The sequence below is a fragment of the Cuculus canorus genome, chromosome 7 (genome assembly GCF_017976375.1).
Source record: "Cuculus canorus isolate bCucCan1 chromosome 7, bCucCan1.pri, whole genome shotgun sequence".
Taxonomy (NCBI): Eukaryota; Metazoa; Chordata; class Aves; order Cuculiformes; family Cuculidae; genus Cuculus; species Cuculus canorus.
In genome coordinates this window covers 5,155,077-5,168,643 of record NC_071407.1, presented here as the reverse complement: position 1 = coordinate 5,168,643, position 13,567 = coordinate 5,155,077, and the positions used below count along the sequence as shown (strand labels likewise).

Here is a 13,567-nt window from a genome sequence, read left to right as displayed (position 1 = left end):
GTAACTACAGAACTGTAAATGTTAACAATTTTAAGGTACTTTTAAGATGAGTAACTTCCAGTCAGAGAGCTCCAGCAAACACCTGACAACACAGGCCCAGTACTCAGTTAATGGACTGTTGAGAGTAGCCCTTGAAGTTCACAGCTTGGTGAGAAAAGGAACTTTGATTTTTCTAAGCCCTAAGCAGGTATGCAAGTATAACAGCATCCATGCTCATACTCCTTACGAAGTTCATATTTTTAGCAATGGTTTGTTCCTTTACAGCTCAGCTCTTTGAAGTCTGGGTTGAAGCTGACACATACTTAGTTTGATCTTCTAGCAGTGCAGTAGAAACTGATACATAAACTGAGAATCTCCATTGCTAGAACTGCTGCATAAACAGAATCTCACATGTATTTAGATGTTTAAAGATACAGTAGTCACTAATTTTATGCATTAATTTGTGGGATGCAGTTACCAGAACAAGATATTTGAATAACCCTTGATATAATGACGCTCATCTTTATCTCCACTCCTTTGCAAAAAAAAAAAAAAAAAAAAAATCTCTACACAAGCCAGGCTTCTAAACTACAAGGAATTCAAAACCATCGGTGAATGGTTTTTAATCTATTAATGAATATTCCAGGATTCCAAATTCTCAATTCATATGATTGCTGCCCACCATCTCGGATTTGATCACAGGAGACAACTGGTCTATTTCCAGGGCGATGTTACAAGGAATTCTGCTGATCATAAACAAGGGGACAAAAATCAACCTGATCCAGAACGTCCTTTGGACCAAACATAAAATGTTCCACAGCAGTTTCAGACTACTGAGGCAGGTCCCCAAGAGCTGCAACGGTACAGCTGGAAGAGCAGCTGGCAAAAAAAAAAAGAGATTTAAGACCTGCTTACAGAAAAAACTTTCCGTGTGTACATAACATAAACATGTATTTACATAAACATTTGTCTTTAAGGAAGTAATTGGTCCATGACTGAAAACACTGACCTGCCTTGGAGTTTACAGTAAACACCTAAACCCCAAACACTTGTTCATTTACAATCTCATGGAATTACAACCATTTGCACACCCATCACTTCAGACTCTCACTCCTCCTCCCCTGTAATTACTGAATCTCTAACTATGCATTCCCAAGCCTTCCGCCCATCAACAGACCTTCCTCACATTTATGATTTCTGTCAGAACTGGTGAGATGCAAAAGACTACTTCCCCTGCTCTACTTTCCAGCATCTCTTCTCCCTCTGCCTGGTTTCCTTCCCTTTGGTGTTCTCCCATACCACAGTACCAGAGCATCTCGCGTGAAACGCAGGACAGTCATTTCCAGCTCTGCAAGCAGGAATAAATTTGAAGGTGAAGGCTGCATTTTGTTAGGAATAAGTCTTTCTGCAGTGGTAACAGAATACAAGACACCAAGTGGGGAATCAAGAAATCAAGCAAGGAACTGGCTTTTCATGACTATAATATTCTGCATGCACTACCAGGCACTCCATGGTAGAACTGTCACACCCAGTTTATTACAGCAAAGTTTATAAGCCATGCATTTCAAAAGCCCTCCCATAAACTACTGTCTTGTCACATTTTATTTCTGTGACATTTCCACCTCAAAGAACAGGTCTCCACCGATAAGCAACTTTGCTGGATTATGACAGGAGAGTGAATACTACTTGAAAAGGAAATAAGCAATTTCAAACCCATAAATGAAACACACATAGTGGGAGTTAGTGATTACAAAGCATCCTTTCTCCAGAGACATACATGGACTGAATGAATCTTGAACTATTTTTATATCACCATTACTTTTACAGTATTTGAGTAATTCTAGATATTGGCAGGTGATTCAACTGAACAGTTGGCTATTCAGCTCCTGCCAAATTCCACAAGAATTCAGAGATCTAAGCACACGTTGTTATTTATAAGCACATACCACAAGTAAAAATAATTCCTCACTTAAAGAACAGAATTAAAAAAGCTCATTAATTGTCCTTACAGCAACTCACAAGACACTACTTGTTTCACACAAAGATGTTGTATGCAGTTGCACGCAATATGCAAGCAAAACGGTTCAGGACAGCCCTCCATTTGTGATGAGCACATTCAAATACTCACTTTTTTATAGTTTGTTCTTGCTCCAGGTACCGATCTTGCACGCATTTTTCAAACACCGCCAAGGCGTGCTCACCCTTCTGCACACCATTCGGGAATTTCCATTCCTCTGAAAAATCTGTAGACAAGAGGTCAGACTCCAACTCCTTTAGCAAATCCTCCTGTGAGGAAGTCTGCTGTATTGTGGAAATGAGCTTCTTTGTGCAGTCTGTGTCGTAAGGGCTTTCTGAACAGATTTTATCACTAGGTTTTTTTACAAAGTCAGGCTCCTCCCTTAGCTCTTCTAGTATTTCCATTAATGATTGTTCTGTCTGATTAGGTTTTGGATCTTGTTGTTCAAACTCTTCACTAGATGTATGTTCTGGGTTTGTGGAGCCTTCTACCTTTCTTTCAGAGCAGGTATTAACACAGCAGTCCGCCCCTGCAAACGGCTGCTCCTGTCTTTCTGCCAGGGCTCCACTGCTGCTTATGTCAGTAGCTGTTGAATCCTGGTCTGAGGGCAACAGCCTTGATTCCCTTTCCAAGATACCAGCATCACCTCCAGTGTAACTGATGCTTGAACGGTCCTTCATTCCAGATGTTTTATTGGATTTCTTGTTATCTGGGAACCTGGAAGAGACATTGTCCAACAGACTGACTGGCTCCAGCATGCTCTGCGTTTCTGGTGAATATCCCTCCATCGTTTTCCTTCGGAAATCTAGGAGAATTCACATTACACAGCATATTACATTCAAAATAAAAATTAAGAGGCTACTGGAAAGTAGAATTCAAAGGGCAAAAATATTTAGATACGTAAGTGTTACACAGTTCATTGATTTTCCAGTCTAACTTTTAAGTAAATGCTCCAGTACAAGTTGTTCTAAAAGAAGGTGAGGAATTAACGAGAGCAAACAGGAAGCAGTGGGACACAAATGCCAAGACAATAAATGAAAAGAAGCAGAGCTTTGTAGAATAATTTTATTTTTTATATCCACAAAAAGTCCAAGTCATCACCTCTGAAAAACTCAGGCAAAAATGAACAATAAAATATAATCTAGAGCCTTAAAGCTTTCATTTTCTGTTTGAAAGCAGCAATATGCCTTGACCCACTCACTTCTACAACACAAGGCCTTATCCAGTCAGAACGCAAAACCTTCCTTACTTGTCACATCTTCACCCACCACCCATACAGCAAAGTGGTTCTGTACCGAGCAACCTAAAAGGAGAAAGGGGCTGGGGGAGGATTCCCTTTTGGGTGAGGTTCTCTCTTCCCATCTGCTTTCAAGCAGCCAAAATCCCTTGCTGGAAGATGTTGCACAGATGGCCTGCAGCAGATTTGCTCTCTCAAAAAATAGCTTGCAGAGCAAACATTTGAGAAGCTGAAAAGCACTGTAGAAAGTGTTCTTCTAGAAGGGCACCATATTGAGATCCAAATAGCCACAAAACTTGGGCAAGAGCCTGGGTACAATGCTGCGCCTTCTTTTTCAGGAATCCCAGATGGTCAGGTGTCTGACAAGATTGCTGGCATTTTTGGCATGCAAAAGAAGGCCTTAGCATATCATTTCCATTAGAGAAAATTCATTAGAGCAGTCAATTTTCAGATAAAATACTATCCCCCGATCCTGTATAGATTAGACTATTTAAAAACAGAAAGCAATTTTTTTCATTTATGAATTCAACCCTGCCATTCCAACAATTATCTCAAAAGAAGCAGTAACCTTGCCATCTTGCAATACCAATCTTGTTTTCATAGTAGCTTTCTCATTTGTTTAGATTTCTCTTGCACAGCTGCACAGTCCAAGCCATTCAGCTACAGCCTCCAGGCCGTGCACTTCAACTCAGTCAGAAAGGAAATCCTTTGTGCTGCTCAGTTCTGCTCCTCCACAGCCCTGCCTTATTAATCAACACTTGGTACTGAGGCTTACATGGTTAGAATAGAGGAATACCTCAATCCCATTAGGCCTGTAGCTAATCACATTTCATTATTAGGTATAAAAATCAGATAAGGCAAAAAGCAGCAGCCTCAGCCCAAATGAAAAACCCATCATTAGTATCTGAAACCAAAAGTCGGGCTGCAGCTGCCAGTTAACCAACAAGAGGAAAGCTTAGGGAAAACAGTACAGGGTTAAGAGTACGAAAGGGAGCATGTGACAACTAGACAAGTCACAAATCATCAAATGACAAAAATAAACATTTTTAAGTAACAAGAAAACCACTTTCTTTTTGCTTTCAAAGCAAAAATGTCAACGCTACAGCCCCTACATCGGAAAAAATCAGTAGGAACCAAAAAGCAAATGACAAAGAAAGCTACAAATGAGAATAGAGAGACTGAATGTTGAGTTTACAATGCAAAACTTTTACAAGAAGATTTCTCTGATATTAATAAAATCCCTGATTCCCCTTTGCTTCAAACAACTTATGCTTAGGTCAACAGTAGAGCAAACAAATCCATCCACTGGGTTTGTGCAGCCTCAACAATTGCTCTTTCAGTACTTATCTACTTTTTGATAACTTCTGCTAGCAATGAATGTTCACAATGTCTGTCATGCTAAGATAAAACAACAAAAGAAACAACCCCCACTGATGATCTCAATCTACAAGAGAACAAATGACTGCAAGAAAACGCATTGAGTTTCACAGCAACAGAACATACCAGTTCCTACTTAATTAAAAAGCAGTTAAAATCCAGTGTATTGAGGCTGGTGCATTTAATTCAGTCAATAACCATAAGATAATTTGCAAACGATGCATTAAAGAAGGAATAAAAATTTGCCTTCTAGTATCTGTTCCTTCTTGTCACAGGCAGCTTATAATACATACACTCACATGTCGAAAGAGACTATTTCAGTATAAAAGCTGAGTAGCAATTTTTCACTTTAGTGGTTACTCTCATCTGAGTTCTTGCTGACAACCTTCTCTGGAATAACTAGCGGGAAGCTTTGGCTTGTGTTAAGCCTTTTAGTACTTTCTAAAGTGTTTTAAACCCCCTTAAAAGTGCCATTTTTTGTTGTATTCCTGCCTCAGAGCTGCCCATCTCTACCCAGCTGACGCGGTTCACCACTCCCACAGAAAACACTGGTAAAATCAGATATGTGAATCTCCACGTTAGTTACCATGCCTACAATGTCCAGTCCAGCCAGCAAACTGGATGGGATTTCTCTTCAGATGAAAGCAACAGGGGAAAAATACACTCCTGTTAAGCCACTACATTGGGAAGGATCCTAAATTTTCATCTTACTGCTTTACTTCCTGCTGTAAATAATACTGTGAATTAGTATTAGAGAGAAAGATTAATCTATGTGGAAGCAGAAATACTATTATTTGCATAACTCAATTAGTTGCAGAGCACCAAAATGCCACCAACTCCATATCCATAAAATCTTACACTTAATACCAATCATAGACAAAGCGTAGGTTTTGTAGCAAACACATGGGGAATTTGCACAGTGACTGTACAATTCCATTAAAGCATGAAAAGTAAATGATGATTCAGTGTTCCCTGCAGACATACTCTAATTTTCCACAGCACCCAGAATATAATTTACCACGTTAAGTTCCTAGTCTTTCTGATTTATCACACTGCCTTTAGATCTAGCTGCCTAAACCTATCTGAATCTGCTCAGGACCTACACGGATTTGTTTTCCCTACTGCCATCAGAGAGTTCTCGTGTTCATGCTCTAATTGAAAATTTTTAGGAAGAAATAAAACTTAACATTCGTCACAGGATCGCAATTTATTTTCACACCAGAAATATCCAAAGAAATCATGTGGAACAACTGTCAATCTAAGTTCATCTTGATATTCAAATGTCTCTGGAAGACTCCAAGTGCTCTACACCTACCTCAGGCAGCTGAGTATAGCAGATACCTACCTCCTTTATAGGGCCACAGACAGAAAACTGCAGTAAGAATACTAAAGAAAAGGCTCTTGTATTGTAAGCAAAAGGTTTTTGTGTTAAAGTAGCTTAAAAAGATCAACACTGCCAGCCTAGCAGCAGCTAGCTGAAAAGAAAAAGGCTAATATTTGACTGTTTCACACCAAACACAAACACAGCAAGTCCCAGATAATATTTGGACATCAGACACATATTTGATAACAGCTCTATGTCTCACCAGGTTTCATATCCATCATCTATTACCCTACCCATCCTAACAAGTGACTCTTCCATAATCAGGGAAGTATTTACTAAGGTTACGGTATCACTCTTACAAAATACTGCATCAAGAAAACAAAATAGCTTACGGTGTTTTAGGATGTCTTCAGAAGGTGTCAAAAGCGATCAAACGGGGTAAACCCTTACTCAAGCAAAACAACTGTTTCAGGTAATGACATGTTCCTTGTGCATCAGACAAGCATACAAGTGTTTCGAGTGACAGAAAAGGGCCAGGTGAGCACTGGCAGACCTTCCACCTTCAACCATTTGCTCTGCTCCTTCTATGGGCTGATGATAATCAGAGCAGTATAGCAAGAGCATCCTCAGTCCCCTCCATGCGATGTTTGTCTTGCTCTCACTGTATGTACCCCTTCTGCTGCCTGTGTCACGGGAGAACGTAATCACTGACAACTCAATTTAAAACGCCCAGAGCAGGAACATCTCTAATTGAGTTGCGAGATGAGCCCAGCCCAAGCCTGCCTTCCTGCACACTCTGAACGACGATCCATCTAATGAGACTGCCATCCATCTCCTGTGGCACGTGGAAAGCTTTGTCACCGGTGTGAAACCCTTCCCGCTGCTGTGACAGCACTCCCAGCACTCACTGGACTGGTTTGATCAGTCCTCCTCCTCTGTTTTACAGCTCACGCTTGTCTTGACACTCTTAACACACCTTCCCTGCATTCCTGCCCCGATTCTAAAGCTAAGGAGACAGCTGTCTGCATTTCCCCGGCAACACAAATAGCAAAGAATGAGGAACCAGCACAGCTCAGCCAGGCTTCCTTTACAGCAATAATGGGCCCACAGGCCGGGTCACACAAGCAAACAAATCCATCTCTGCACACATCAGGATACAAAGTCTACTCTTCAAAACCAAAACTTTATTTTTCTTTACTTTCTTAAAACACAGACACCGGTTTTCTCATCAAAGAAGTAAGGAGCACTTCTTTTCCTCATTGTCTTGCAGTATGCACAAAAATCAGGTTTAAATCTGCACCACCACATATTCAGGGCCAATAGGAAAGCTGGGAAGGGGGTCTTTATCAGGAAGTACAGCGATAGGACAAGGGGGAACGGTTTTAAGCTGAAAGAGGAGAGATTTAGATGAGATATTAGGAAGAAATGTTTCGCTGTGAGGGTGGTAAAGCACTGGCACTGGCTGCCCAGAGAAGTCTTGGCTGCCCCATCCCTGGAGGTGTTCAAGGTCAGGTGGGGTGGGGCTTTGAGCAACCTCAACCAGTGGGAGGTGTCCCTGCCCATCGCAGGGGGGTTGGAACTGGATGGGCTTTAAGGCTTCTTCCAACCTAAACCATTCTATGATTCGATATTTTATCTGTTTTTAATATTAAGAAAATTAGTTAATAGTAGTTTAATATTAAGAGAAGTAGTTAAAGCAGGAAGCAGTCACAGGACACACAGCATTAAAGGGTAGTGCTCTTAAGGGCTACAACCATTTCGCATATCGCAATAACTGAGATATGCTTATCTGCTATATTGCTGACGGCAGAGCTGACAGGAATCAAAAACAGGGAGCGGAGAGCCTGCTGATACAAGGAGTGGACAGCACACCAACTTTTTAAGGCAGAAATATCTCACAGGTATGTAAGGGGAAGCAAAGACTCAGGAAACAGTATCTTTTCATTCACTTTCTTTGTCAAACAATAGAAACATCTCCATTAACTGCTAATTAAATGATAAAAACAAGAACAAATGTGACAATCACGCGTTTAAGCTCTCAATGAAGTAACTGATACAACATAAACACTGATTATAGAATCATAGAATAGTGAGGGTTGGAACGGACCTTAAAGATCATCTAGTTCCAACCCCCCTGCCACGGGCAGGGACATCCCACCAAACCAGGCTGCCCAAGAGAAAAAATTGAAAGCCTTGATACGTGGTCCTGTAAAATGACAAAAAAAAAGAAAAACTATTTCTTTTAGTTATATTCAGCAGCAACTACCTTAAATGTTTGTTCAGCCCTGGCCTCAGGGACTAGTCATGGATATGAAATTACGGACACATATCTTGCAGATTAATTGCACATAAAAAGGTGAAACTGGCAGATGAATAAAACGTACAAGGTATTGGAATTAATACGGGCATTTCCATTTACATTCTATTGTCTGCAAGTAATCTCTCTCAGAAATAAAAAGTCAATTAACAGCTAGAGGACACATGCCACTAATTTTAAAAGCTCCTGCAATACAAATTGATTTTAATACAGCTACACACACTGATAAACTAGGTTGAGATTTAATTTTCACATGTGATAACATAGTAAGTTTCATTATTCTTGTTTTAGCATCACTCTTTCAAGCATAGCTAAAAAGACACCAAACACAGACATCAGAAAACAGGCAAGCAATGGATGGCTTCTACAGACACAAGTCGATTAAAAAAAAATCACAAATAAAATACTTCAAGCAACACCTACAATGAATCACAACACTAACTCCTCTATTCAACTTCACTGGAAGAGCTCTGTCAGAAAATTTAACAACTCTGTATTTTTCTGTATTAGCAGACAGCTAAGATCTATCATTTTAACATCAACATTTAAGCCCATTCTCTCTTTCTCCTTCCTTTTCTTCCCTCTCTTTCTGCACATTACCCACCATAAAGTGAAAGAAAACGCTGCAATAAAGATGGAAGACAGACAGAAGGAAAAATAAGGAGTATCAAAGTTGTTCCTTTCCATACACGTTTTAACAGTAAATTCTCAACTCTGAGTCCATTCACTGCTGTGGAAAAAGGCAGTTTCTAGCAGTCACTCCTCCTCTCTCCTCTGCTGAAAAGTACAAACTTCCTTTTCCAAGGAAGCTGTTGACACCCTCATCCCTTGGCTGCCCAGCGGGTTATCCACTACACCAGTTGAAAATCTTCCCCCCTATTCAGTACTGCTAATTCCCAGCCATGAGAAGGCAATTCATAACGAAAGCAGCTCCCTGTATGCTCCCTACTGCCTGCACAGATCTATCCGGGAACACAACCCTTCCCATCTACTACCCATTGTTCTGTTATTACAGGCATGCACTGAGAATCTGGTACATTTTAATTCAACATTATGCCAGTTCAAACTGCCTGTCTTTTCAATCATCTTATGGAGCACAAATGTGATTTCTTAAGCAGACGCACTATTAATGTTAACATTAAATTTCATAAAATAGATGGCTTGACCCAAGCTATCAACACTTATATTGTAAAGAGCGGAGGAGGAAGAAATGACTTTGCATCAGCCAGTTTAAAAATACACATAGATGTCATCTAAAGAAACATATGAAATGACAACTGTAAGAAACACTTTGTGAGGTGTGACTGCCTAGAAGAATCCACTAACAACAAGGGAAACAAGAAAGTGTGTGCCTCATCACCCAGCAACTATCACAATAAGGCTATACTACAATAAACAGATCAAAGAACAACAGAATTGCATGCCCAGGGTGATTCTGCAAGCAAACAGACTGACGGTCAAGGTCCCAAGAAATAAAACGCAGTGCTATAAGGAAAAGATATTTAAGCTACAAAGTTTAAACGTGCTGTAGGGGTGAAAATAGGGAGGAGGTTAAGAATGCTTCACAGGTGTGTGCATATACAAAAACTTACTCAAACCAAGGTGGATTTTTGAAGGGAAGTGAAGAGCATTGAGATAAGTGACTCTGAGGCACACAGCCTTCTGAAAGGGGAGTGATAACATGAAATTAATACAGCAGATGCAGTTCACTGGACATCAGACACACTCAACCATGCACTACATAATATAACGGCCAGTAGCAGTCAACTATGTCAGCTCCTTTCAACAAGAACAGGTTTCACATTGTCTTTGGGGAGATATTTTTCACTCATAGCTGCGCTCCTGAGACTCCTGTAGCAGAGTCACTGATGAGGAGGGAATCATCTGCTCTCCAAACAACCATACACAGAGTCCACAAAACAGTGATAACAGTTCTCGCATCACCAGCTAAGACCATGTATGCTGTTCACCTCTGGATATGTAAAAAGCATCCAAACAGGTTTTGTAGGACATGAAACAAGCTCATGTCTAAACAAAAGTATAATGTAGATTTACAAAGTCATCCTCTTTCTCCCTTCCAGTTCATGTGTGTCAAAGCAGAGTACTCAAATTTCCTTCAAGCAATAAAGTAAAGCCTCAAATTGACCCAAAGATGATGTATTTCAGAGAGTGGGTGGGGGACAAGGAACCGAGTGATGAAGTGCGCTCCATGGATCATGGGCAGATGACTCCAACAGTCAGCAGTCACCCAAGCACCATGACCAGGCCAGGCAAGCAGCTGAGTGACAGAAAAATCTGGTGACACCAACACATGCAGCCTGTGTTCCCGAAGTCCCTATCACTCATATGGATGCCACTTCAGCATTCACACAGCCATGCTGCCACTGAAATCTGCGCTATTCACGTGCTAAGGAAACAGTGCATATGTCACAGTTCACATCATCTGGAAAAAGCCTACCTAGAAAACAAGTCCCTTGAAATTGCTTCAGAGCAACTCTCTTTACGTTGTAATTAGAGATCCTTATTTCCCGGCTCCTTCTCAAATTGCACTGCATCAATAACTCACAAAATTGCTGCTGTTACTCTTTATTTTGCTTTCCAAGATGGCACCTTCTCAAGATAAAGCCCCACTGGAAATCCAGCATACAAATCTAAGCAAACATCCTCCAGCGGCAGTCTCTTCAAATGCTCTGTAATACTCACTAACCTTCTGTATTGGCTCTGGTTGATTCCATATTGGATTTGGTTTCTGAACTCATGACAAACTAAAGTAAATTGCACTTCACTTATCTCTTCTACCATGCAATTCAGCTTTAGTGCACAGCTCACCTTATCAGTTACTGGAGAAGGGATAAAGCCATGTCCTTTGGCTAGCTTCTTACAAAGAGAGCTAGAAAAGGGGTTTACTCTTCAAATCCTCAGCTTGCCCAGTGAAAGCAAATCACTGCTCCTTTTGCCCAGTACTAGGCCAGGAGACCAAGGTAGCATCACACCACTGAAATAACCAGCTCTCTAGTCCAGGCACTGCATTGCTGTTCTCTCTTCCAGATTCCAACTTACTTTACAAACACCTCTGCTCCTCTGTGTTCTCCTCTCCAATTCAATCAAAATGCACTCACTCGACCGATGGGTTTACACTGATTTTTTTTTTTTTTTTTTTTTTTTTACTAGCAGTACTCAGAGTTGTGGGAGCGAGTGAGGAAAGAAGCTTCATTTTGATACTGGAGGTGCCAGATGCAGACACTTAATGAATCATTCCTGTCCTACCAAAGCTGAATTTAGGGAAGCAGACATACAGCTTGCTTACATATTTAGAAAGCTACAGTCTTTATCTCTGCATAACCCAGGTGCTAGAAGAACAGACGGTTCTATACTACAGTTAAGCTAGTTAGAAATGTAATGCTTTCATGGAGACTGTGTTGTTTGTACCTCTCATTTCTCCAGACACCAAGATGAGCATGAACGCACCTGAAACTATAGCTGGTCTAAACAGACATCAGAAATTGTTTCCTCTATATTCATTACTCTAGCTTTCTAATAGTTTTCCAAACACAAAGAGGTCTCTTCATTGACATGCATTATATCTAAATCAACTTAACTGTGCAGTCTTTCAAAGCTGATCCAATATTAAAAATAATAAGTAATAAATCAAGACATACACACAAAAAGGAAACTAAAAATATCCAAACTAATGGGCAAATCTAAAATGGAGGCTTCTGAAAGACAGTATTTTTTTTAAACAAAAAGCATTCCTCATAGAATTATAGCTGTCAAAGAAAATGCTGCAGTCAAGTAAATTTCCGAGAGGAAACTGCATGCATTTTACAGCTATTATGAAGATTTACACTTACACCTCAAGTCTCATCATAATACACTTTCCTAACTACTCCAGCCCTCCAACAACAAGCTGAAGCTCTCAGCAGTGTGGCCAGCCACACCAACCTACACTAATCTCCTGGATTCAACTGCAAATGGAAATTCCATTACATGTCTTTATTCTGTTTTGTGTCTTGGCCTGAAAAGCACTGAGCACTCAAAGCTTCCCTTCTGTAGAAAATATGCAATTGGAGATGAGCTGGTACTTCAGCTCTTTTTGCTAGGATGGAATGTAACATTTCCTTTGCAGGCAGCTGAGGACTGACTTTTAACTCAGCAATACTGAGCAATATGTTTAAAAACGTACCTTTTTTCTGACATCCTCTTCAAAAATTCCTACAACGAAAAATCAGCAACATCCTCAGTCTATCCTGAGGCAACAGGTTCACACTCGCCCTTGGAAACTGTGATTCAACAGTAATCGTGGTTTTAAAAAAAGAGTAACATGACACTATAGTGCACATGCAAACGCATAACGAACATGTATTCCAACATTTAAACAACTCTGCCTTCTATTCGCTCATGTTAAGCACATATAATGCTAAATTCCAATCCACTGATTGATTTCTACAAGTGTTTCATTACATTCGAGCAAAATCCCAGCTCAGAAGCACGTCTCCATCTAAGCAGCTACTAAAGCTCATGAAGCAAAGAAAAACACGGAACATCAACAAAACCACATTTATCATTCATATGTCAATAATGTGTTGGCTCTTCCCCCAATCACTGCAGTATAGACTAAGGGCTCTGGCAAAGAGATTTTTTATGCCTTACATTTCAACTTATGATTCCATGAAATGAAGTGACAAAAGACTGACGTTTCAACAGTCAAAAGGCTTTTCTCAGTGAAGCTTGTATATTTATCAGAAGACTCAACAAAAGCTAAAACCGCACACCAGCAAACAGAACAGTTCATTTATAGACTCACCTCCCTCTTGTAAGTTCCTGGGCAACAAAACAATAGAATACAAGCGATTTAGCCAGTCTTCGATAGCAGATTCAAGTGTTAACTCAAGATGTAATATAATCCAGTGTAATACTGGAGATGGATTTTATTTCAAAAAGTTTATTAGGATTTACTGGCTGAAGAATACTGAAGAGAACTAAAACAATTTTTAGTGGTTTCTTAGTAAATATCACTCATATGAAGCAACCAGCAACCAAAGTAATACTTTAAAATGTTACATGCAAAAAAAGCTTCACAAATACCACAGCTTTTATTAGGAAGACCATAATTGTCTGAACACTTTGTTCGACAAAGGCCTATTACTCTCCTTCAAATACTATGCCACAAAATATTCTATTAGGTATTTAATCTTGAATTAAACACAATGGAATAATAAGTACTTTCTATTTTCTTTAAACAGATTATCCTAAACCAGAGAGATTAAAATAACCAATAGCAACCAGACAACTGCTAGAATCACAGGAACTGCCACT

The 13,567-nt window shown here is 40.0% G+C and overlaps 1 protein-coding gene across 2 annotated transcripts in view; it reads right to left on the bottom strand.

Moving 5' to 3' along the window:
• The window catches only part of CCDC186 (coiled-coil domain containing 186), a 39,339-nt gene that overhangs the window by 20,683 nt on the left and 5,089 nt on the right, over positions 1-13,567 (bottom strand). For both annotated transcript variants that reach the window (XM_054071825.1, XM_009570574.2), the window contains one exon: positions 2,108-2,801. In XM_054071825.1, the coding sequence (XP_053927800.1) occupies positions 2,108-2,784 (677 nt within the window). In that variant the 5' untranslated portion in view covers positions 2,785-2,801. The remainder of the gene's footprint in view (positions 1-2,107; positions 2,802-13,567) is intronic.